The 21786-nt window shown below is 40.1% G+C and overlaps 9 protein-coding genes across 10 annotated transcripts; 4 read left to right on the top strand and 5 right to left on the bottom strand.

Annotated features, from left to right (window-relative positions):
* Nucleotides 1-10: 10 nt before the first annotated feature.
* Nucleotides 11-3057, bottom strand: LOC108114150 (molybdenum cofactor biosynthesis protein 1). 2 transcript variants are annotated; one of them, XM_017224938.2, is made up of 5 exons: nucleotides 2882-3057; nucleotides 2497-2709; nucleotides 2358-2436; nucleotides 993-1844; nucleotides 11-839 (listed from the first exon to the last, which is right to left on the bottom strand). In XM_017224938.2, the coding sequence occupies exons 2-5, from the start codon at nucleotides 2677-2679 to the stop codon at nucleotides 250-252; spliced, it is 1704 nt and encodes a 567-aa protein (XP_017080427.1). In that variant the 5' UTR covers nucleotides 2680-2709; nucleotides 2882-3057; the 3' UTR covers nucleotides 11-249. The 2 variants fall into 2 exon arrangements, with proteins under 2 accessions (XP_017080427.1, XP_017080428.1); XM_017224939.1 differs by having other exon boundaries at nucleotides 761-933; nucleotides 2497-3057.
* Nucleotides 3058-3443: 386 nt separating this feature from the next.
* On the top strand, nucleotides 3444-4579 carry LOC108114157. The gene is made up of 3 exons (XM_017224948.1): nucleotides 3444-3809; nucleotides 4062-4270; nucleotides 4332-4579. The coding sequence occupies exons 1-3, from the start codon at nucleotides 3616-3618 to the stop codon at nucleotides 4505-4507; spliced, it is 579 nt and encodes a 192-aa protein (XP_017080437.1). The 5' UTR covers nucleotides 3444-3615; the 3' UTR covers nucleotides 4508-4579.
* Nucleotides 4580-4603: 24 nt separating this feature from the next.
* LOC108114147 (protein suppressor of underreplication) lies at nucleotides 4604-8647 on the bottom strand. The gene is made up of 4 exons (XM_017224932.2): nucleotides 8320-8647; nucleotides 7867-8066; nucleotides 7623-7801; nucleotides 4604-7478 (listed from the first exon to the last, which is right to left on the bottom strand). The coding sequence occupies exons 1-4, from the start codon at nucleotides 8645-8647 to the stop codon at nucleotides 5291-5293; spliced, it is 2895 nt and encodes a 964-aa protein (XP_017080421.1). The 3' UTR covers nucleotides 4604-5290.
* A 20-nt stretch (nucleotides 8648-8667) lies between these two features.
* On the bottom strand, nucleotides 8668-9035 carry LOC108114162. Its single transcript, XM_017224952.2, has one exon. The coding sequence runs from the start codon at nucleotides 8869-8871 to the stop codon at nucleotides 8668-8670; it is 204 nt and encodes a 67-aa protein (XP_017080441.1). The 5' UTR covers nucleotides 8872-9035.
* A 194-nt stretch (nucleotides 9036-9229) lies between these two features.
* On the top strand, nucleotides 9230-11309 carry LOC108114151. Its single transcript, XM_017224940.2, has 5 exons — nucleotides 9230-9469; nucleotides 9523-10522; nucleotides 10581-10795; nucleotides 10853-11127; nucleotides 11200-11309. The coding sequence occupies exons 1-5, from the start codon at nucleotides 9330-9332 to the stop codon at nucleotides 11247-11249; spliced, it is 1680 nt and encodes a 559-aa protein (XP_017080429.1). The 5' UTR covers nucleotides 9230-9329; the 3' UTR covers nucleotides 11250-11309.
* A 71-nt stretch (nucleotides 11310-11380) lies between these two features.
* On the top strand, nucleotides 11381-11875 carry LOC108114161 (immediate early response 3-interacting protein 1). The gene is made up of 3 exons (XM_017224951.2): nucleotides 11381-11571; nucleotides 11636-11734; nucleotides 11795-11875. The coding sequence occupies exons 1-3, from the start codon at nucleotides 11484-11486 to the stop codon at nucleotides 11848-11850; spliced, it is 243 nt and encodes an 80-aa protein (XP_017080440.1). The 5' UTR covers nucleotides 11381-11483; the 3' UTR covers nucleotides 11851-11875.
* Nucleotides 11751-12483, bottom strand: LOC108114158 (biogenesis of lysosome-related organelles complex 1 subunit 2). Its single transcript, XM_017224949.2, has one exon. The coding sequence runs from the start codon at nucleotides 12380-12382 to the stop codon at nucleotides 11903-11905; it is 480 nt and encodes a 159-aa protein (XP_017080438.1). The 5' UTR covers nucleotides 12383-12483; the 3' UTR covers nucleotides 11751-11902.
* A 489-nt stretch (nucleotides 12484-12972) lies between these two features.
* LOC108114154 (2-aminoadipate transaminase) lies at nucleotides 12973-14654 on the top strand. The gene is made up of 4 exons (XM_017224945.1): nucleotides 12973-13222; nucleotides 13287-13408; nucleotides 13473-13774; nucleotides 13836-14654. Exons 1-4 carry the CDS (start codon nucleotides 13061-13063, stop codon nucleotides 14525-14527), a joined length of 1278 nt encoding a protein of 425 aa, XP_017080434.1. The 5' UTR covers nucleotides 12973-13060; the 3' UTR covers nucleotides 14528-14654.
* LOC108114152 (proton-coupled amino acid transporter-like protein CG1139) lies at nucleotides 14524-20759 on the bottom strand. Its single transcript, XM_017224942.2, has 7 exons — nucleotides 20445-20759; nucleotides 16501-16654; nucleotides 16250-16436; nucleotides 15562-16187; nucleotides 15327-15502; nucleotides 15087-15242; nucleotides 14524-15029 (listed from the first exon to the last, which is right to left on the bottom strand). The coding sequence occupies exons 2-7, from the start codon at nucleotides 16650-16652 to the stop codon at nucleotides 14938-14940; spliced, it is 1389 nt and encodes a 462-aa protein (XP_017080431.1). The 5' UTR covers nucleotides 16653-16654; nucleotides 20445-20759; the 3' UTR covers nucleotides 14524-14937.
* Nucleotides 20760-21786: the final 1027 nt, after the last annotated feature.

The following is a 21786-nucleotide window of genomic DNA, read 5'->3' as shown; positions in this document are numbered from 1 at the left end:
AACTTGCATATTAATACCAATTGAACACTTTTATTTATATAAAAGTAGAAAAGAAAATTGCAAGAAATTAGAAATTTTTAAAACAGTGTTTACATTGGTAGTCAATCTTGTGCCTTTTAAATTTAAACTTTTAAAATGGAATTGTATAAGTTAATTTATTAAGACTAGACTACCGTCTATTTACCATTCCCCTGAATATGGCTAGGCCATTATAGTATTATACCTAATTCGGTCAGTCAGTAGATCCCCCTATTCAACTTCTGGTACTTTTTCCGGCTCCTCCCGCCGAAAGTCCCTTTTTCCACCGGATTTGCTCAACAGGCGGATGTTGGTGATACAGATGTCGTGGGAAACAGCCTTGCACATATCGTAGACTGTTAAGGCAGCCACGGAAACGGCGGTAAGTGCTTCCATCTCGACTCCAGTTTGGCCGGAGCAGCGAACGGTTGCCTCCAAACGGACTGAGTGCTCGCTCTTGAGAAGAGTAGCCTGCACCTTCACGGAGGACAAGCTGATATTGTGACACAGGGGTATCAGGTCGGAGGTGCGCTTGGCTCCCGTAATTCCAGCCAGTTGGGCTACGGTCAGGACATCTCCTTTGGCTAGTTCATTGGCTGATATGAGCCGGGTGATCTCCTCACCGACCTGGACAGTGGCCTCAGCACGAGCTAACCTCGTGGTCAAAGGCTTTGCGCCTACATCCACCATTTGAGCCTTTCCCTTTGCATTGACATGGGTCAGTTGGCTGTAGTTCCGCACTAGGAGCTGTAGTCTCGAGGGATAGTATGCTTGGTGAAACAAAAAATGATGATTATGGTGATGGAGTAGGGGCGCAGCATCTGCAACGGGAGAGAGGAGAGATTGTGTGGTGTGTCTACTAGCCGCCAATGAGTATCATAGGCCGGTTCTCCATCTGCGACAGGTTGAGCATGCCTACGAAGGAGGACCAAGGACTGAAGATTTTCTACGATTGATTTGGGATTGTAACTCACCTGCATGCTGTTTCTTCTTGCGCTGAACTGCCGCCCCAATGAGATCCACCAGCTGCTCCTCTGTTATATTCTTATTTCGCATGGCGTCTCTTAGCGAAAACTCCTTGTTGCCAAACAAACACACCTTGATATTACCATCCGCCGTGAGTCGCAATCTGTTGCAGGTTCCACAAAAGTGTTCGGTCATGGATGTGATGAAACCCACTTGGCCCTTAAACCCCGGTACTGCATATGCTTTGGATGTGTCATTGGGTCCATTAGGTAAGGCCTCAAAATCCGGCCACCTTTCACGAATGGTTTGCAGGGTATCTTTGTACGAAATCAGCCTCTCTGTATGCCATTTGTTTCCGGAGAAAGGCATATACTCTATAAATCGCACATCCACAGGACGATCCTTGGTAAATTCCACAAAGTCACAGATTTCATCCTCATTGAAATCCCTCATAAGGACACAGTTGATTTTGGGACGATAGCCCAACTGAACGGCTAGATCGATACCGGCTATTACCCGCTCCCAACCTTTTCTACGGGTGATTTTCTCAAAGCGATCCCTTTTCAACGTGTCCAAGCTGATGTTGAGGGAATCTAATCCAGCTCTTTGGAGCGGGAGCAGTAGGCGAGTTAGCACTAGACCATTGGTGGTTATTCCAACTTGCTCTAGTTCCGGTAAAGCCTTCATTTGTTCCACTATCTCAACTATATCCCTTCTTACAGTTGGTTCTCCTCCAGTCAAGCGGATCTTTCGCACTCCTTGCTTTACAAAAATACGCGCCAAACGGAGAATTTCCTCGGTGGTTAGGAGTTTCCCTTTGGGCTGCAAGGGAACTCCTTCAGCCGGCATACAGTAGTCGCCTAAAAATTATTAATTTTTTGTAAGATAGTTTTAAACGAGAGTTTATTAGATATGATGATTGTTTACATAGGAAACTACCTGGATGATGATTATTTTAAAAGAAATTTAATCAGAAAGTTACTACAATTACATACCCTTTTGACATTAAGAAGAGAACTTTCTGGAGTCCAATTTAAGATCATTAAGCTATAATTTATCAAGTGTTGTTTGCTATCAGTAATTCAATCAAAAATGTTGCGAAAGCTGTCGCCAAAAGAGTTAAGTACAATAGAATCCCAAAAATGAAATTAGAATATCTATACTAATTTGTTAACACGAAGGTCAAATATGAGGTAAATTACTATTATGTTTACCGCAACTGTTCGTGTTTAAGAAACGAATTTCGCCACATTATTCAATCAAGGCTGGGATCCACTTCATAGCAAGTATTATCAAATGGTTTGAGCAATAACAGGGTGAAACTGATAAGGGTGAAAACATATGTAGGTGTTTCGGGGCTCGGAGTAACTTACATCGCAGGTTGCAGCGTTCGGTTAGAGATATTCTGAGATAGCTATGGTGTCTGCCAAACGTATCCGTCAGTGGAGAATTCTAGGTAATTTCTAGATTAGTGAAATAAAAACTTTTGCAACAACCCAATGGAGAACTCACCTTTCTCTCCACCTGTTTCTCTAGTGGCTCCAATTGCTGAACACTTGCTGTGGCCAGGTTTAGTGAACCGGTTGTGGCCTTCAGTCGAAATCCTCCTCTCCAAATTGGAGATACCTCAGGTGCAACCCCTCCTCGATTCTCCTGACCGAACAATCGAATCGCGTGTCGGACCAGTAGTCGCATTTTTTATTATTTTGATTGATGTTCTCTCAGCTAAAATGAATTTTAAACGAATTCAGTCGGCTTACGTAAACAGTAAACCGGCAATTTGCGGGGGGCACGCGATGTTAAGGGATCTATTGTGGCCAGAGTGGTGAAGCATACAGATTTCGGACTGTCCGCTGTGATAAGCAATTACATATGCTTACGGGCACGCTGCTTATACCTTTGGTTCCGCGGGTTCTGACCGCACCCGGCGAACGTTGTTTATAAACTAAGTGGAGAGTGGCGATCATATGGACAAGCTAACGCAGCTTTCGCCATTCGCCAAAGCTTTCTAATGCCAGTGTTAGGAAACATTATTTTTTTATTTTGGATGTTGAATGGGGGTGTTAATAGGAAACGGGGGCCGGCTCTATAGAGCTTTGACCTCTGAAAAGATTTTTAAACTGCTTGGCTTGGTAAATATAGGGAATGCTTTGGCTGCACTTTAACTGAAGGTTTTAAAAATAAGAGATTTGTTTATATCATAAAATAAGATTTAAAAGATAGTATTTTACAAACAATTTCTGAGTTTGTCACCTCTTTTTAACATATAGATCTTGATATCAATAAACAATTAAATATGTAATTCAAAAATTCTATCAGAAAACCCTTTCTTATCATCAACTAGTATTTGCCTCAAGAAGCCATAGGTCTTAAGAAGAGAAAACTCTTCGAAAGAAAAAGATTGAAAGAAGTCCATCTAACTTGAAGACGCCACTGTACTTAAAGATCCCTTTTTGTTTATCTTTCTCTTTTCGCCCATGGAACTGCCGCTCATTTCCCCTTTGAGGCTGTATTCCGAATCTTTGTGGTGAATTCTCCGGCACATGTTTATTTGAAATTCGAATAAGTCCGCATATACACAGAATAATCGGCAGTCGATGTCGGGAATCCATCAAGAACAGAGCCCTTAGAATGCATAGTCCACGTCTTTGGAATATAAAGCGGGCATCAGTCCTCCTCAGCGCTGCTCTTTTGCTCTATGTTTTTGTTTTCTCCAGCGGCTATCAAAAGTACCAGATCGAGGGCATTATCAAGCGGAGCCAACCGGAAAAGGTCTGGGAGTATGTGGCGGATTTTAATAAGATGCGGCTGCTAAATCCCACAATGTGAGTATTAATCAGATTTGAATGAATCTAATTAATATTATATATAGTTTACTTAATATCTTTCGTAAAAGTCAAAAAGAGTGAGTTAACATTACGAAAATAGATCATCAAAAGATCTGAGGTATTTGTCAAACATATGGAGCTATATTATGAAAGCCTAAAGTTTATAGCTCTAAATATTAAATAATAAAAAGTTGAAATCACGCAATAAATTATTTAAGATATAAAATTTTATTATTGTTTTTAATTCAGCATAAGTTTTAAGATCCTAGCCGATCACGGACACGCCCATGACTGGCGCTATACGGTGGAATATACAGAAAGACTCTCCCATTGGCCCTACTGGTTAAATACGGCTACAGCCAAATATGTGGTCACCAAAACAATGCCCGGAGTGACTCCGGTGGCCTATGTCATCAAGTCTACCCATCAGACTTGCTTCTTTGCCGGATTCTACTGCTGTAAGATGAACTAGTCGATATTTTAAAGTCTTTCTAATTATATATTATATACATTTTGCAGTGCAATCATTGAGTGAGTTTACATTCAGTAAATCGAATGGAGATACCTTGGCCCATGAGAACGTTCAGTACCAGTGTCCTCCTCTTCTGGGCAGCGTGTGCCGGCGGGAGCTGGTATTCCAACGCCAAGCGGTGATGCACAACTTAACAGTTATTTTCGGAAAACAAAGAGCTTAAAAACGTTTTTAAATATGGAATTTGTGCAAAAATTAAATTTAATAACCTTTTAAAATAAACCTTAATTTTTATTGAAACACAAGAAATGAGGTTTTGTTTTTGAATCTAAACTCTCATATTAAAAATGGTTTATTTCGTTATAGTAAAATCTGTAACATAATAAAATTTCTTTGTCATTAAAAAACGATTTATTTCGTTACTTTAATATTGTAAAATACAATATTGAATGTATACATAGTTATAATTTAACTAAAAACTCGCCTAACTACTGGCGTATAAAATGAGGACACAGAGAAGAAAATTAAAAGTGGGAAAAATAAATGAAATTCGAAGCTTTAATAAGTTAATTTTACTAGAAAAATTACCAAAATTAATTACTTATAACATAACGTTCTGAATGAATAGTCGATAAAGTCCAATGTCTTTTTAATTTGATGGTTTAAACTTTAAAGTTATCTTCGAAATAAGCAAAAAAAATAATAGATATTTAACTAAATTGGCTAGTTAATGTCTCAAGATCGATGTACGGCTAAAGTTGCACCATGCTGATATTACAACCTATTAAAGGAGTCTTTTTTCCAAGTTTAGATGCTGTTAACTATTGCTTTGCTTTTGATTTAGTAATATTTTAGCTATTTTTTCACGATACATTTCTTTAGATTGCGGGTTTTGTTAATCAAATATAAACTTCAGAAATATTTTCGTGAAAATATGGCTTTATCCAAAAAGCAGGACTTTGCCTTGCTGTTTTGGCTTTAGTTAACTTATTTTTTATACTGCTCGTCATTTGAACAGTTCCAATCGCTTTCTTTTGGTGGGTCCTGCTGCTCCACCACTTCTTGCTGATCGCGTTTGACAGGCTGCTGCGCTCGTAGATGGAGTAACCGGTGTACTTGGCGCGCTAACTGATTCCACAGAGCTGGTCTGTGAAGCTCCTCCTCCGAAGACAGACCCAAACCACCGCGTGAGCTTAGTGGCCTGTGTTGGTTTTCCTCCATTTTTTGGGGATTTCGGAGATTTCCGAATCGATGTCAGAATGGTGCTGCGATTTCCACTAGTAGGTTGAGTCTTCTCCTGGGTAATCCCAGAACCTATCAAGTATTTTGTGATTTTATTGGCCTGCGTTGGCCTGGCGGACTGTTGATCTTGTTGCACGGGTGAAACCTCTCCAGACGAGTTCAATCTCATTCGACTGCCAAATTGACCATTATTTGTGATTTCAAAGAAGTCATCCTCCAAAAGAGTTCTTCTTCTTTGGGTGATGGCAGGTGCTACGTCATCTTTTTCAGACTGTGGCAAGGTGGGCAAGACTTTGGGACTAGTTTTAGCCTGCTGCTGCTGCTGCCGCGGCTCAAACATTTTCTCCAGTATATCTAAACAAGATCGGTCGCGATTCTTTCTCGGCGACAAATTATTTGACATTGCATGCTGTTGCTGGAACTGTTTCACCTCAGAGCCGAATATCTTAAAGCCTTCAAAAGGAGAGGAGGGTCGTGGTTGTGCCAAAGGAATCTGTGAGAGCTCCGAGGAGATGCTAAACAGGTCTGGAGATTTGTTGGCAGACCTTTTGGACGGTGGCAGTCCGAAGCCCCCGCCAAAACTAGAACTCACAGGCGGCTCTGGTTTACGTTTCCTTTTTAAAACCTTAGTGCGACGACTCTGCGATGGATCCCGCGGCGAACTCTCATCATGAGAGCTGTTGATTACCACTGTTTCAACTTGTTCTTTGGATGCCGGAACGACCACTACCTCTGAGTCGTTGAGTAAATTAAAAGGAGACGGCAAGGTTAGTAGCGTAGGGGTTTGCTGAGGAGTGAAGGGCACCCGAAAAGCGGGTGACTCTACGTTATCCAAATTATCTGGTATTCGCTGTGCACATTGCATGTACTCTGAGGACAAGGAACTACCGCTCAGCACTTGGGGAGTTGGAGGCAAGGGCTTGGGATCCGGCTTAGTACTAGGTTTATTTATGGTGTTAGGTTCTGATTTGCATTTCCTTGGGCGTCCCGCCCTTCGTTTGGGAGTTTCATGTGCAGGCTTTTCAACAATTTTCTGCTTCGTTTCCTGGTCGTCTGCAGGTTTTACATTGTTCTCTTGTTTTCGCCTGGGTTTGCTAGTTTTGGGCGTGTTATTCCCCTCAGACTTTATTCTTTTCGAATTGCTCCGCTTGATGTCATCCAGTGAGTGGCAGTTTAAATATTTGCTGTTTAATTTTGATTCAGCAGATCGCGTTAAACGTTGCATCCCTCGCGTAGCCGGACGATCCATTGCAGTCACAGGCTGTTTTCTCTGCGCTTTCCTTCTGGTTGAGGGCTCCGTTTTGGGCGTAACAAACGCAGGAGCGGCTACAGAAGGAGGTGGTGTGCTCAAATTATCCATGGAAACTCTTAATAGTCGCACATTAAGCTTTCTTGTCTTCGGAGTAAAAGTAGCAGTAGCCGCTCGAGTTCTCTTTTTGAGCTCTATTTCAGAAACTTCATCATCCTCCTCGGAATCAGTGAGATCAGCTTTTTTCTGAGGTGACTTTTTCTTGCGGAATTTTCTCTTTGATTTTATTCTTGGCGATTCATTTGAAGAGGGTGTTCGATTAGGCGGTGTATTTGGAGGAGTAACGATCTCACAATCGTCACTGGATACCACTAATACTTGATTTTGGTCGCCTGCAGGTTCCACTGTTATGGGTTCAATGTCAGAGTCAGAGGATTCAAAAACCAGCGGTGACATAGCAACTACCTCATCCCCGCTGTGCTCAGATAACTTATCAGTCTCTTCAGCCTGTACTGTTTCGTTCTGCTTATCCGGATTGTTGTCCACGGAAGCGATTGTGGAGCACACCTCTGAGGAACCACTAAGTGTGCTTTGGCTATTTTTTGAGGCCAACCACAGGTTCAAATTGTGTTTGTATTGCTCTGGAGCGACGAGTGGCAAGCTCTTGTCGAATTGATGGCGGAAACGACGTATACGAAAATCCCTAAAATTAATAAAATATATTTTATTTAATCAATCGAAATATAGGAAATAATATTCTCCTTTTAATCTCTTTTCTAGTTGTATGCTTCAGTAAAACTGATACGAGTTCCCTATAGATAAGATTGTAGGTTACTGTGTCACCTACTTGATGTACTCGCTGAGGAATCCTCGCTGCTTGTAGTATTCCTCGAGATCTATCCGCTTACTGAATACTTCCTTGGGATCTGGCAAGTGAAACTTGCGATCGAAGCTCTGAAAGCTACGGTACTGATGCTCTAGCCGTCCGCCCAACCGCAAAACATTGTACAGCAACTTTACGTCGGACTGCAGATAAAAAGAACCAATGAACTAATGCTCCATGCGAGTAAATTATGATTGCATTGCCTCACCGTAATGTCAACACTGGAGATAAGCATGTTTACGCGTCCCTCGAAATGCTTCAGCAGCATGGAGGTGCAGAAGCTGTTGTTCAGCGAGTGCCCTCGATTGTCTACTATAACGTAGTCGAACTTGAGGCGACTGAGATCTCCAATGCTCCGTAACTGGCTCCACTTCGCCAGATAAATGTTGTGTGGGGAATCTGTGGTGTCTGGAAGCAAAAAGAAAAAGTGTTTAAAGGTCTCTTTAAGTTCTTTGTTATTTTATGTTATACATAATTTTAAATTAAAAAAAAAATATTTCGTTTTATTGCGAAATAAGTACATATAAAAAAATGCATATATTCAGTATGGGTGTGATTCAGAAGCTTTTTACGGAAAATCGTCATAAAACGTTACATTTATTTACTCCTCCCTTGAAAAGGTTTAAAACGCATAAGTATGTACATATGTATAAGACGTTACCCTGGACTCCTTGAATTATGTACACCTGCAGGTCTGTAAGTAAGTCCAAATGGAACCGCCAACCAGCAAGCAGTTGCTCATCGTTTTGGAGTACTATGAGGGTTTTCTTGGCGGGATCTAAGGCACTGAGAAGTGCCGCCACCGTGGCCAATTTTCCAAGTCCACTTTCATCGTTTAGGATGCAAAATTCCCGTTTGACCAGACGATCGTAAAGGAACCGTACTGCATCCAACTGGAAGCTTTTGAGATATTGCGTCACGTGGCTGGTGACCAACGCATCCACAGAGAGCCGTAGCTCCGAAGTTTGCTCAGATACAAAGTGATACATTATCCTTTATAGATTTCAACCTAGATATGCGCGTGATGGAGCGCCAGGTAGATGGCTATCAGGATGTAGAGCAACTGCAAATACGAGAAGATCACGAACATCGAGAACGAGCCAATGATCATTTTTCGCGCCGCTGGCGGCCCATCGAATTCTATATTTTCCGGATGCAGTATGTCCACCACGTTGTTGTTGTTGATAATTATAGGATGTTGAACGAAATGCATGTGCCGCCTTTTTGAAATAAAAAGGATCTTTCAGGAATTCGGGTTAAACTTAGGTGGTCATTGCGGGGGGCGCGAAAAACAGTTCAACAATTTAAGAAGAAAGTATTATTTTTGGCTCCAATTTTTTTGACCATTCACACAGAACCGGCTGCGTCTTGTTGGCGAGATCAGCTGATTGGCAGTGTTATACAACGTATACGTGAATAAAAATAGCTAAGTAAAAAAGCAATTAATAACTAAATATAACTAATAATATCATAAAAATAAAATTGTTTGCATAAATAAAGCTTATATAAAATTTACTCAGCATATATAATAAAAAAAATTATTTACACATCCTAAAACGACTACTCATTAATAGCTATATATTAGTTGACAACAACATCACTAGTAAAACTGTTGCATTTCTCTTAGCGGTTTGTTTTGCTTCGGATTGGTTTTTTAAAATATAAGCCGACATGGGTACCGCAAAAAAGGAAAAGCCTGAAGTGAAAAAGAAAAGCCCTGAAAAAGGAAAACAGCAAAAAGCCAAAGCTGTTCCCGTTCAACCGCCTCCAGTAGTAAAACAGAGAACTGTGGTCACTCCTTGGCGAGACACGTGTGTAGATATAAAATAATTTTTTGTTTATATATTAAATTATAACGTTTTAGGCTGGAGTTTAATGAGACATATGACTTTTTATTTGGAAAAACCTCCACGACCGCTAGTCGTCGTCAGGCACTCAGTAAAATCCGCATTTGGAGCCTGCGAAGGGGAAATCTTTGCCCAGCGGCTGTTTTGGCAACTTCGGTGCTCGTCGAGGCGCAATTGGATGACAAGGAGGGAAACTTTAAAATACAGCAAGCTTATGCTAGTGCCTTCACGCGATTCTACAACTTCATGTCCTCCATAATTCAGGGCTATAACATGTCTAGCATGTATGAAACGGCCAAGGAATTGGGACTACAGTCGTTCATCGTGGATCTGCGGCATCTTTGCGCTCATGGACAAGAGCTTCCACCTGTGGAGGTGCTTAGAAGCACCTCAGATCATTGTCTGGATTGGCTGCGCACTTACTATTGGCTTCCCCATAAGGAAACTATGTCGAATTTGGACGCTGGAAAACTGAAACGCAAAGACAAACTCAAGTTCGAAAAGGCAGTGAGTGCTCTTCTAGAAATCTACGATCTGACTTTGGAATGCCATTTCAAGGGAGCAGAGAAACTAAAAGCTATTAGTAAACTGAAATCCAGCAGTGAATTCAACAAGATTCGCGTTTATTCATCCGCAAAAAAAGCAAAGACCGCAAAGGAAATACTTAATGCAGTGGTAACAGATCTCAGTGCGCTAATCAAAAGGGAGTCTTCTTCTATGAAGGATTTGCTAGATATATACACAGGATGCCTGCTTAAAATGGAATACTTCCTTGGAGTTGGCCTAGAAATCGATGACAACGAGGATATCCTCATTGCAGCTACTCAGGGCCTCTTTAGGCTACTTGCAGTTCAGGGGTATATCGAAAAGGTGTTTGTGGCGTTAGTTCAATTGACGGAAAACGAAAATGAACCGGAGGAAAGGCGATTAGGGGCCGGTTATTGGGCTTCGAAGATGATTGAATCCTTTGGAATGTTGCTCCGCATGAAACGCATGTATAAAGAGGAACTAGATTTGGTTTGTAAAAAGATGGGTTTTTTGAAAGTTATTTTCTAAATATTTTACTTTTTCGTAGAATGATAAACTGAAAGCAGTTGATTTTGCATCTCTCAACACGGATAAAATTTCGAAAACACTGCGCAGTCTTCTAGTTCATTCAAATGTGGATCCTTCCACTACTCTTATTTTCGGGGACAATCCCAAAAAGTCAAGGTCTTTGGTTTTTGAGCGGGAGTTTATTATGCAGCGTGTTGCTCCTTTTAGCAAATACTCAGCGCCAATACTTAAAGGGTAAGTCTTGACTTTCTGAATTTTATTGGTTTAGCACTAAATACCTTATCTTCTTAGATTACTACCGCTCGCAGATCCTCCTTTCAGTAAGGTACAATTGGAGAGTTTGGGCGAACTTTGCGATGTTCGGTTACAGGGGTTGACCCAGGACGAACCTATGGAGGAAGAGAGTTCCTCCAAGCAATGCAGTTCCTCTGAAGAAGACAGTTCCTCAGATGAGATATATGACTTAGATTATTTGGAAAAGCTTGTAGCAACAGCATCGCAAAATAAAGACAACAGCTTTAACAAGGCGCACACTTCTGATCTGGGCATTTGGAAGCTAGAGAGCGGTAAGTTTTTACCATTAATTAAATATATTTAAATAAACTATTGATAAAAATTACTATTTTTGTATTTTACAGACAACGATTGGTCGAAATCTGCCTTAGGTGTTTTGCCTTATGGTCAATAAAAATACGCGTTATAAATAAGCCATGTTTAAATGTTTATATTAAATAAAAGAAGAAAACAAGTTTAAATTTTATTTTACCGCGCAAATATATCATGACATTTAGGCATTCACAGTGAGCTCACCATATCAGCTGTGACTGCATTCGCGGTGAATGCTGATTCGGCATCACTGACGTCAACAATTATTCGCGATTTAAGTTTATTTTGATGTAAATAAGAATAACTTGGCTCAAATATGTTTACTCTGTGGACACTGATCGAATCCTCCCTTCTCTGCCTGAATGCAGTGTGTATTCTGCACGAGGAGCGTTTCCTGGCCAAGTGTAAGTTTTAACTTAGATATTTGGCTGCCATTGCCACGATGTTTAATTTTGGAACACCTTTCAGTTGGCTGGGGACGACAGGCTGGCCAACAAGACTTTGGAGCACCCACGGCCAAGGACCAGGTGCTAAATCTCATCCGTTCTATACGCACAGTGGCCAAAAGTAAGAAATTATGAAATCCTTATAGACAGGTTCTTTACATTTAATCTCTTTCCATTGCAGTTCCCCTAATATTCCTTAATGTAATTGCGATTATATTTAAACTATTACTTGGTTGACATTAAATATACCATAATAAATGTACCATAAAGCCTTTGTATATGAAAAGTCTTATTGTGCCACTTGGCCGCCTCCAGATTTTCTCTGGAGTACACACTTGACGCGGTTTTCTAGGGCTATGCTGTAGGCATCTAGTTTGTAGGCCGCTGCTTCCAATTTGTCGACCGTATCGGAAATCTCATCAATCTGCTGCATCAATGGAGCTAGTTGCTGAAACTTAAGCCTCAATTCACTGGTCGACGTGTTCAGATTCTCTGCAATCTGCCGCATATCCTTGTACTTGGCAATTGTAGCCTTGTTCATCTCTTCCAGCAGTTTGTAATCCTCTAGAGGGGCATTAAGTTCGTGGGTGATGTACTCCTCCGTTTTGTTAAACATTTTTGTGGCCAGTCGACTTAGATTTGGGTCGTGTCGCGTCAAAGCCTCGAAACTGGAGGCGCTGGACAAAGTTGGACCGTGTTGTGGGGAGTCTAGGAGATGATTGGGATCTTGAGCCGTGACAGCTGCAGCGCTGGTTGTAGGTTTATCCATTGTTTATTTTATTGAGTTACGATTTTCCGAGTTTTCTTTTCCAAAAACAAAGTTATTGCTTTAATCAGCTGATATAGTGTTTCGCAGTGAATAGCATTTTCTATTGGACTTCTTAAAATTCACTACGAAACGTGTTTGAAATGTATATAAGAAATAGTCTCGATCACTATGTACCCTTTATTTAACTAATCATTTTCTCCTTTTCAGGGTTAAATCGTTTTAAGTAAATAAATCTTAGCTTTTATTGCATTTTATAACAGGTGTATTTAGATTTTCGAATGGGGTTTATCCAATTTGATAATCAAATGTTTGTATGAAGGGTTGGTTGTGTAACGGTGCTATTAGTTCCTCATTTTTTTTTTACCAATTTTTATTTATTTTTAAAAGTAAAAGCAAGTATTGTGAAATACTAAATTCAAAACAGTTTAAATTCGTAAACTTATTTTTGATCCTCACTTGTTATAATATATGTATGTTTACACCATAGGCTTAAGTGTTATTCGGTAAAAGTGGAAAAGTATTTTATCTGCTTTGAAAACCTCATACCCCTAGCTTTTAGTACTGATAGGTATAACATGGCGACCACCAAAAAGTTAGATGTTTTCCCATTGTTTTCCATAAATGCGAGTACCCCTCGCACAGATAAGGCATTAGTATGCCTGGAACAGAACGCTAAACATGTCAAAAACCAACCAAGATCGCAAGCTTAAGCACCTTTTCGACGGCGGCGACTGGAATGTATACGAACCGAATATCCTAAATCTCGGAGTGGGTGCTCCTGGTACAGATCTCCTGAGCGCCAACTGCGACAGCTTCAGAAAGGCCACAGATCATTGCCTGGTAGGTACATATATCTCTTACGCAATCAGCTCTATCAGATTATCTTACTCTGCTCTCTTTTTAGGAACGTGAAAAGCGGGAAAACCAGTCGCTGATTTTTCAATATGGACCTACAAGTGGTACATTTGAGGTGCGCCGAGAGATTTCCAATTATTTCACCGAAATGTTTGAAAGTCCCGTTAACTGGTAATAATATTGGGTTATTGTGGCTTTATCACTTATCGTATTAACATTGTGGTTTTGGTTTTAGTGCTGATTTGTTGATTACCACAGGAGCTACCCAGGGCCTTCACCTTCTGCTTTCCACGATGATAGACTTTCAGGGTTTTGTATTCGTGGATGAGTACTCCTATATGATTGCCCTAGATAGTATCAAGCACTTTAGCACTCTGACCATAGTTCCTGTAAAGTTAAACGATGATGGTGTGGACTTAAAAGATCTCGAAGAGCAGGTTTCCAAACATTGTTTTACTTCGGAGAAGAAGGAGTTCTGGGGAATGTACTATACCATACCCACGTATCATAATCCAACGGGGATTTTGTTCTCGCCTGGTGGGTTAATTATTAGAAAACTGATCATCTTATCTTAATAACCTACATATATACATTTTAGAGGTGTGTCGGGGAATCGTGCAACTGGCCCGCAAGTTTGACTTCCTGGTGGTGTGCGATGATGTATACAACATACTACACTATGGCGAGAAGCCCAGTCACTCCCGTTTGTTGTCCTACGATGATAGAAATGATACCGACTTTGCAGGCCATGTAATCTCGAATGGTAGTTTCTCGAAGATTCTAGGACCTGGAGTTCGCTTGGGTTGGCTAGAGGTGCCTCCGCGACTTAAACCAATCTTGGATGGAAGTGGTTTTGTGAACAGCGGTGGATGCCTTAATAACTACACGTCTGGAATTGTGGGTAGTCTCTTTGAGCTGAAGCTAGCTCAAGAGCAGATATCTGTATTTTATGAAGCCTACAAGAAACGAATGTTGGCCACTACCCAGGTTCTTCGAGATGAGTTGCCCGAGGGATGTAAATTAGTCAGTCCTACAGGGGGATATTTCATCTGGGTAAGAATACCCGAACACCTAGATTCCCGAGAGTTTCTCAAGTACTGCCTAGAACACCAAAAGATATATTTTATAGCGGGAACACGCTTCTCAGTTGATGGCCAAACTGGTAAGCAGTTCTTCCGATTGTCCATTGCTTTTTATCCAAAGGAAAAACTGGTGGATGGAGTGAGAAGACTTTGTCAGGCACTTAAGTGTTATATAGCCACACAAGAGATCCCACACGGCGTATCTTAATATGGCAAAATATGTTTATTATTGTGGTTAACTGCTATCGTACTTTAAATATGACTTATAAAGATGTGACTTGGCACTAAACTACTTATCAAAACGTTATTTACTACATAAAGAGATATATGATATACACACACTTGTTCTACAGATTCTTGGGCATGATGCTTAAAAATATCACAAATCTGATAAATTCTATACAAATACACATAACAAATAGCTCAGAGTAGAAGTTTACACATGTACAGCAGATCTCAGCTCAACTGTAACAATATCCTTAGTTGCATCTGCATCTGTATCTTGTCATTTGTGCTGCGCTGCGAATGTCTACAGATTTCAATATCTTTCGATTGCTCATAATACTTTCGCTTGAATTGGAATGCCCGCTGGCGTAGTTAGATTTACAAATATTATGACTACTCGGAGAAGGTCAAAACGATCTCCTTGAGCGAGGTATACGTGCCGATTACTAGGCCTAGGATGCCCACAATGATGAGCACAAAGTTGCCTGTTGGAATTCTTGATTAGTATATGAACTTAAGAGGGTAATTATAGAAATACTCACTTAACACTAGCCATGCCTTTCCGATTCCCTTGGTCTGGTACCAATGCGTACAGATCTGGATGAGAGCCGGGAAAGCTAGACCTAGGGCAGACAAGCATAGAGCTCCAAACAGAGAGATGAACAGCTCCAGATTGGGAATGGCCACGGCAAGGAGGACTACGGAGAGGTAGAAGTTTGAAAATGATTAGCTTTTTGCTTTTGAATATTCATAAATAACATTTTTCTAACACTAGAACTTACAGGTGATCAGGACGAGGACCGTTCGGACTGCATATTCCCAGAACAAAGCATTTCGCTGGGAGCCCAGACTCTTGGCCACATAGTCGTTCCAGGTAATATCAATTGCCACATAGCAAGCGAGTCCATGGGTAATATAGATGGCGAACGCCAGCATTCCCTTGACGCACATGGAGAGACTGGAACAGGAGTCCTTATAATACTAACTAATCCGGAGATTAATGATGAGTTAACTTACACTTCATGCTCTGGCATGTTTAGAGTAATGGAACCCAGCACCGCGGATCCATAGTTGAGATAACCAAAGAGACCCATGCCCACATAGAGGAACACAATGAGGACCATGGATACGTTGAGGACTCCGCAGCTGCCACCGAACTTCTGCGGGGTCTTCATCTCATTCTCCAAGGGCAGAATCACACCAATGGCCTCCAAGGCGAACAAAACTGTGCCAAAGAAGAGCGGGAAATTCGAGGGTTTTCCAAAGGCATCCTTGCCTTCTGTGGTGAGTGGCTCCCGGAAGATATAGTAGCAGATAATACCAAAAGAGACCATTGTTATGGCGTTGGCCAGTGTGGAAAAGGGAGCCAGATACTTCAGATTGCGGACCCAGTTGATCAGGATCAGTGGCAGGAGGATAATGATCATGCAGAGTCGCACATCGATATTTGTATCAGCCACTGCATCTACAATGGACTTGATGTTGGAGGCCACGAAAACCACGTACACGCAGCAGGTGCCCAGTTGATAGATCAGCAGAAAAGTATTGACCACTGTGCCAATATATGGAGCAAAGAAACGGAAGAACTTGGGTCCTTCGCCCATTGCTGTTTCCGCCACCATTGGATAGTTCATGCTGGGCATCTGTGATAGGGAAAATTCTATTAATCGCGATTACTTAATTCCAGGATCTTCTTCTAACCAACCTTCTTTCTGCGACACAGTTCATATTGCGCCTTGACCAGCTGATGGATGCAAAAGGTGCAAATAAAGCCAATGACAATGGTTCCAATGGATCCCGTGATGTACCCAGAGTTACGGAAGGCATTTGGCATGGCCAGTATACCAGTTCCCAAGGAACCTTTTAACAAATGAAAAAGAGTCTCCGAGTTCCTAGAAAGTACAAGATTTGTGTAACTATTTGAATCCTTTCTTTGGACATCTTATTAATAATTACGTTGTGGGGTGCTCCACATCACGATGATGGTAGGGATTGTAGTCGGGATCCTTGGCCACTATGGCCTTGTTCTTCTGACCCTTCTCGGCCAGTTCCAATTTGTCTGCATGGTCGCCGACGTAAGCCGCATTGCTATGCCCATTCTTAGTCATGACTAAAAGCATATTTAAATATACGAAAATTTGATTGATGGGTAACAAGATTTAAATAACAAACATTTTATATCAACACAAAAAAGGAAAATTTAAATTATCTACATTTTTTTAGGCTAAGCTATTTGCATTTTCTTAATAATTGGTTTACATTCTTATTTTCTAAATGAGATGTCAACAGACATGCAGACATGCATCTACAGTAGTGACTCTTTTGCTAAAATTTTTGTTTTAAATGAACAGCTAAAAATTCATATATTTATAATATATACAAATACTTTGAATATTTTCTTTGTAAAAAACAAACACAGCCCTTTTTATAACCCTTTGTTGTCTGTGAAAAGTCACGTTCTACAGTAGTGACTCTTTGCATTTCGATTAACTGGCTACCTTTGAGTCGTTCTCTTTGAGATCAATCTTCATCAGTGGATCTTAAAAATCTTTAACTAAATCTATATCTGCATCCGTAACTGCATGTGCATGTGCATCTGCATTTGTGGCGCAACAAGTGCGTGATGTGCACGGTGCACGATGCTCTGAAAATAGTCTGTGCCGCTGACATATTTCTAAATTGAAAGCAGACCTCGGCAATGTCAAGTTCAGAGCTAGCGAAGCGTTGCCCCGATCGCGTCCATTCCCCCATACCGAATTTTTAGGGTATTGCGAGTACCTGGCATTCCGTGCGGTGTTTTGAGACGTGCTAAAATAGAACGAAACACACAACAATGGCCAATTTTAGTGTCACTTGTCTGTAGAATCGGACTTTGTTGTCCGCCCTAAACGGCCCGTCTCTACTTTCCCTCCTCCCCCTAAATGTCACCATATCTCAGCCCATGCTTAATTAGAAAATATGTATTCGTGTGACATCGGGCAATTTGAGACTTTACGGCTTCCAGTTAAGATAATCTCAAGCTGACCGAGAGATATGGAAATTTTGGCAAATTACGCCAACTTTTCCGGTTCTCAGTCTTCGTTTTACGAGCGTGCCTCTTGCAATTGTCGTCATTATTATTATGTTATGATATGATATGATATGCAAGACGGCTTCGAGTTCGTCTGCCTTGCAGAACCCACCCAGACCTGATCTATAACCTGTATGACTCTCTGCATAATCTCAAGTACGGCGGCTTTTCTGTACCACTTACAAAGTCTCAGATATGCGGAAGTCATTAACCGATCACCGGGGAGCTCTTGACAGTGATTGTACTAAATTGACTTTTGGGAATACATGAGTAATATGAAAACATGGGAAAAACTATGCAAAATTAGTTATTTATGAGTGAAATAATTGCTTTTTTGCATTTATAATCATTTTATGGGAAAATTAAACCTTATAGAAAAGCTTTCTATTGAGAGAAAATCTTTACTTAGCTGTTAAGACGATTGCTGGGCGTATGAGTAATGTATTTCTAAGGGGAATACTATATCTTATATGAATTTATGGAATATTCTTTGATCTTCCAAGGCAGTAGAGTAAATTCGATTCTGGTTTACCTCACTTTATTAAATAATAATAATAACAATGGGAAATTCTTCAATATCTTAATAGCCTTTTAGATAACTTTCTAATAGTCTAATTCCGGCTTACGCTTTACGAGTCCATTGTATCACCACCGAAAATAGACAAAGGCTAGACTCCACGCAAAACAGAATTCGCAGAAATATAATTTCCATAATTTATTTCAACTAACAGCCCAAACAAAACAAAACCTCTTTTAGTTTGTTTTACTAATGAAGTGCAGGCGGTTTTAACTGGATTGGGCATACCCGTTGGCATTTATCTTGCTAATAAATTAATTTTATTCGACTCTGCCGATTTGCAATGCGCCAATTTGTTTTGACTTGACCGCCAATGATTTAGAGGGCCTTTTCCTTTCTATTTGCCATATATTTGTTTTTGCTTCTCTCATCATGCAGCTGTCTAAAAATATATTTTTGAAATCCTCGTTGAGCCAAGAATTTCCCATGAATCGGTTTGGATTTTGTTCACGTGAACGCCAGTTGAATACCAATTGAAAGCGGCACGCGACTCTCCCGGCTTTTTGTTTTGATTTCTTGGTTTTGTTTTGTTTTTTTTTTATTGTCTTTTTATTTACTCACTGGTATTGTGGGTTTTAGCCGTCTAGACTCTCGAGAGTTAGCCAAGTTCAATGAGCCAGGCCAGTCCGTTTGGCCTTAGCTGCTTTCGCAGCACTTGACTCCGTTGAATCCGCCGCGGAATACAAATTTCAATTGTCAGCAGCAGCAGCGGCCGCGGTGGCTTTCTGGTTAATAGTTTGGTAGTGGAATCTTGGCCTGGCCCAAACGACTTCTAAATGGCTAACTGGCTTATAAAAGCTGTCGGCCTTGCTCCGCTTTATCATTTCGTTTTCGAAACTGGAGTTTTCAGCCATGTTTAGACTAAGTCAAACCTCTGGCACTGAATTTTGGAGTGGAAAAGTTCTTGGCAAACGCAACATGCCGAGCAGGTGGAAAATTTTACTTGTTCAACTGTTTTTTTTTCTTTAAGCCTATCAATGTGGCAGCACAACTGCAATTGCCAGTTTTTTAATGAAATTTTCCACGCAAAGCGATAATTAATAATACGGTATGGTGGGGGATAACAGGAGACGTTGATATAATTCCATTTCTACAGAGTACATTTTTCTTTGATAGAAAATTGTAAATAAAGTGGCGACTTATAAGCTAGTTTGATTAATTTTCAAATTTATTTGATTTATTTTTTTTATTTTATATATTAATTAGATTTTTTAACAATACCTTTTTTTTTAAATAAATCCCATAAAGATGTTTCTGTAAAATATTGAGCCTAAGATATGCCTTATAAAAAACTTAAAAACTTCCAGAAAATCATTTGTAAAAATATAAGCATTTAAAGCAGCTTTAGATTCACCCAACCATAGTTTTTTCTTGTTTTTCCATTTGCCAGTAAAGTTTAAAGACACTTACAAACTGCAACACTACCTACTACTAACACTGCTAATCACAGTTTTTATAAAAAATAAAATTGGCAACTTCAAGTTAGTAATCACCTTTAAGAATACCTTGGTAAGTTATCTTTTTTTTAACCATTACTCAGGGGTGTGCAAATGTCAGAGAAGTCACTGATCTTTGTGTGGCAACACTTCAGCTTGGCTAACCTGACGTATGAGTGATGTTGTCTGAAAGCCATGTTCTTTATCACATTTCTATGCTGCTTATCACGAAAGTCACTCATGCTAAATCAACAATAATAGTCTGCGGATTAATACCACTGCATTATAAATATTGTTCAAAGACTTGAAATTATTTCACCGATGATTTATATCTTTGAGATATAAATTGCTGTTGGCAATGGCTCAAAGGTGTATATTATTAGGTCTGTCAATGATCATGGGTTCACTTCTTCGTTAATATTGTGAAACGACTTAAGATTCTTATCTTAAGATACTCGAGATCTTATCTCAGTATATAAATAGATGTACTGCTTGCTAATAAATGTATTTAAGCTCTTTGTAAATATTTAAAATTTCCTAAGTCTCAAAAAAGTAGATTGTTCTTTGAACTTTTCGTGAGCTATTTTTGGTCACTCGATCGATAATTTGCGTCAGGCATTTGATGCGCGTCGCTGGCTAAATTTAAGTGCAATTAATTGGGGGTTAGTTCACTTAACTTAGCTAAACTGAACTCAACGATCTGTGCACTCATGCCCGACTTACTAATTTGCAAAAGTTGCGCCTCGCCACTTCCGCTGGCTAATTAGCCCAAAAATAAAGCTCACTAAATAAAAATAAATACTTGACTCTCACTTACCGTTGCCTATAAAACACTTTTATTATTTATAATCAGGAATGAATGCAATTTTCTATATTTTTTTTGGTAATATCCAAGTAAAATCGGTAACTAGAAAATTGATGCTTGAAAAAACCTTTTAACAGCTGGCAATTAACCGAAAACACTCGTTGACAGAGACGGCGAAAAACCAAAACATAAATCTAAATCAACGCTGATCAACGGTAAACAGAATCCGCACCGCCGCGCACTATATATACATATATGCTATATAACTTGTATAGTTGGTCGGATCTGCGATGTGATCGTGTTGGCCGCGCGTTAACGACTAAATCAGACCCAACGTGGGTCACCAGTTTTAAGCATCGCGCGAAACGTTGAACGACACTCGGATACTCATGCAGCCGATTTTCACACAGACGACACTCCCGGCGCGGCGCACAGGGAAACATCTCGCACATTTGCCGAGTGTCGCAGAATCCCACTGAGATTTCGGTGGTAACGGAGGGGGTTTCAAATGGTTAAAGGGGAGAGGTTTGCCCTATAAGCATAGGTTTGCTTACTTAAACTCTCTGAGGATTCGAATATCATCTGCAATAATTTAGTCATCTTAAAGTTACATCATTAGTTTATAAGTATTTGGTTATATTTTGTTGCATGCTCTTGTTTATTTATTTAACGTTTCCTTTTGATTCTTATGGAAAATCAAACAAGTTAATAGTACTTTTTACACTTCGTACTTAGTACATCTATCAAAGCTGCTCTTTTACTGTCTTTACTTCAAATATTTTTTAAACTAAATATTTACTGATCACGTTTATAATTATTATTCCCGGAATTCCAGACTATTTATCTTTGTTCAGAGCTAGCACTAATTAATTTACCAACAAGTTTGCGTTAATAATTTGGCTCAGTAATAAGTAGCATTGTTGATTTACCGTGTTGCCTATCCTAGACGCTAGTTTATTTAAGACTAGAAAATAAATTTTTAATATTTGAGATACTAATTTAAGTTTTATGACTTGCCTTTGGACAATCTTTAGTACTTCCACCTGCTTATCAAGTTCAATCCCTTTGATATCAACAGGGAGCTGGAATCTCTTCCTTAACCAGCTTTCCCTGTTCCCAAACATCGATGGTTAACAGTTTTGTGATCGTTTAACGACTGTCACTGGACGTGTTTTCATGTAACCATCATCAAGGCCTGAGCTTTCAGATGCTCCTGCCTCCTTTCAGCTGTCCCCGCCCATCTCATCTCCATGATCAGTGGGCCACTTTTTATGTCTTGGCCAAGAGACGTTGCCAAATATTCGGCCGGGGCATTGTCTGGCTTATGGCAAGACGGCTAAAGAACCAGTAACCA

Source organism: Drosophila eugracilis, unplaced genomic scaffold, assembly GCF_018153835.1.
Source record: "Drosophila eugracilis isolate 14026-0451.02 unplaced genomic scaffold, ASM1815383v1 contig_2154, whole genome shotgun sequence".
In the NCBI taxonomy this organism is placed as follows: Eukaryota; Metazoa; Arthropoda; class Insecta; order Diptera; family Drosophilidae; genus Drosophila; species Drosophila eugracilis.
This window is presented reverse-complemented; position numbering and strand designations above follow the sequence as displayed.

Bases quoted from the DNA above. Each gene is read 5' to 3' on its own strand.
- LOC108114150 (XM_017224938.2), bottom strand. From the start codon at position 2,679: ATGCGACTACTGGTCCGACACGCGATTCGATTGTTCGGTCAGGAGAAT. The intron at 2,437-2,496 runs GTGAGTTCTCCA...GAAATTACCTAG, and splicing joins AGAAACAGGTGGAGAGAAAG to AATTCTCCACTGACGGATAC. The intron at 1,845-2,357 runs GTAAGTTACTCC...AATAATTTTTAG, and splicing joins CGAACGCTGCAACCTGCGAT to GCGACTACTGTATGCCGGCT.
- LOC108114157 (XM_017224948.1), top strand. From the start codon at position 3,616: ATGCATAGTCCACGTCTTTGGAATATAAAGCGGGCATCAGTCCTCCTC. The intron at 3,810-4,061 runs GTGAGTATTAAT...TTTTTAATTCAG, and splicing joins CGGCTGCTAAATCCCACAAT to CATAAGTTTTAAGATCCTAG. The intron at 4,271-4,331 runs GTAAGATGAACT...TACATTTTGCAG, and splicing joins CTTTGCCGGATTCTACTGCT to TGCAATCATTGAGTGAGTTT.
- LOC108114147 (XM_017224932.2), bottom strand. From the start codon at position 8,647: ATGTATCACTTTGTATCTGAGCAAACTTCGGAGCTACGGCTCTCTGTG. The intron at 8,067-8,319 runs GTAACGTCTTAT...TTTTGCTTCCAG, and splicing joins CATAATTCAAGGAGTCCAGG to ACACCACAGATTCCCCACAC. The intron at 7,802-7,866 runs GTGAGGCAATGC...TTTTATCTGCAG, and splicing joins TCTCCAGTGTTGACATTACG to TCCGACGTAAAGTTGCTGTA.
- LOC108114162 (XM_017224952.2), bottom strand. From the start codon at position 8,871: ATGCATTTCGTTCAACATCCTATAATTATCAACAACAACAACGTGGTG.
- LOC108114151 (XM_017224940.2), top strand. From the start codon at position 9,330: ATGGGTACCGCAAAAAAGGAAAAGCCTGAAGTGAAAAAGAAAAGCCCT. The intron at 9,470-9,522 runs GTGTGTAGATAT...ATAACGTTTTAG, and splicing joins GTCACTCCTTGGCGAGACAC to GCTGGAGTTTAATGAGACAT. The intron at 11,128-11,199 runs GTAAGTTTTTAC...TGTATTTTACAG, and splicing joins CATTTGGAAGCTAGAGAGCG to ACAACGATTGGTCGAAATCT.
- LOC108114161 (XM_017224951.2), top strand. From the start codon at position 11,484: ATGTTTACTCTGTGGACACTGATCGAATCCTCCCTTCTCTGCCTGAAT. The intron at 11,572-11,635 runs GTAAGTTTTAAC...AACACCTTTCAG, and splicing joins GGAGCGTTTCCTGGCCAAGT to TTGGCTGGGGACGACAGGCT. The intron at 11,735-11,794 runs GTAAGAAATTAT...TTTCCATTGCAG, and splicing joins TATACGCACAGTGGCCAAAA to TTCCCCTAATATTCCTTAAT.
- LOC108114158 (XM_017224949.2), bottom strand. From the start codon at position 12,382: ATGGATAAACCTACAACCAGCGCTGCAGCTGTCACGGCTCAAGATCCC.
- LOC108114154 (XM_017224945.1), top strand. From the start codon at position 13,061: ATGTCAAAAACCAACCAAGATCGCAAGCTTAAGCACCTTTTCGACGGC. The intron at 13,409-13,472 runs GTAATAATATTG...TTTTGGTTTTAG, and splicing joins TTTGAAAGTCCCGTTAACTG to TGCTGATTTGTTGATTACCA. The intron at 13,775-13,835 runs GTGGGTTAATTA...TATACATTTTAG, and splicing joins GGGGATTTTGTTCTCGCCTG to AGGTGTGTCGGGGAATCGTG.
- LOC108114152 (XM_017224942.2), bottom strand. From the start codon at position 16,652: ATGACTAAGAATGGGCATAGCAATGCGGCTTACGTCGGCGACCATGCA. The intron at 16,437-16,500 runs GTAATTATTAAT...TGTACTTTCTAG, and splicing joins GATGTGGAGCACCCCACAAC to GAACTCGGAGACTCTTTTTC. The intron at 15,030-15,086 runs GTGAGTATTTCT...GAATTCCAACAG, and splicing joins AAAGGCATGGCTAGTGTTAA to GCAACTTTGTGCTCATCATT.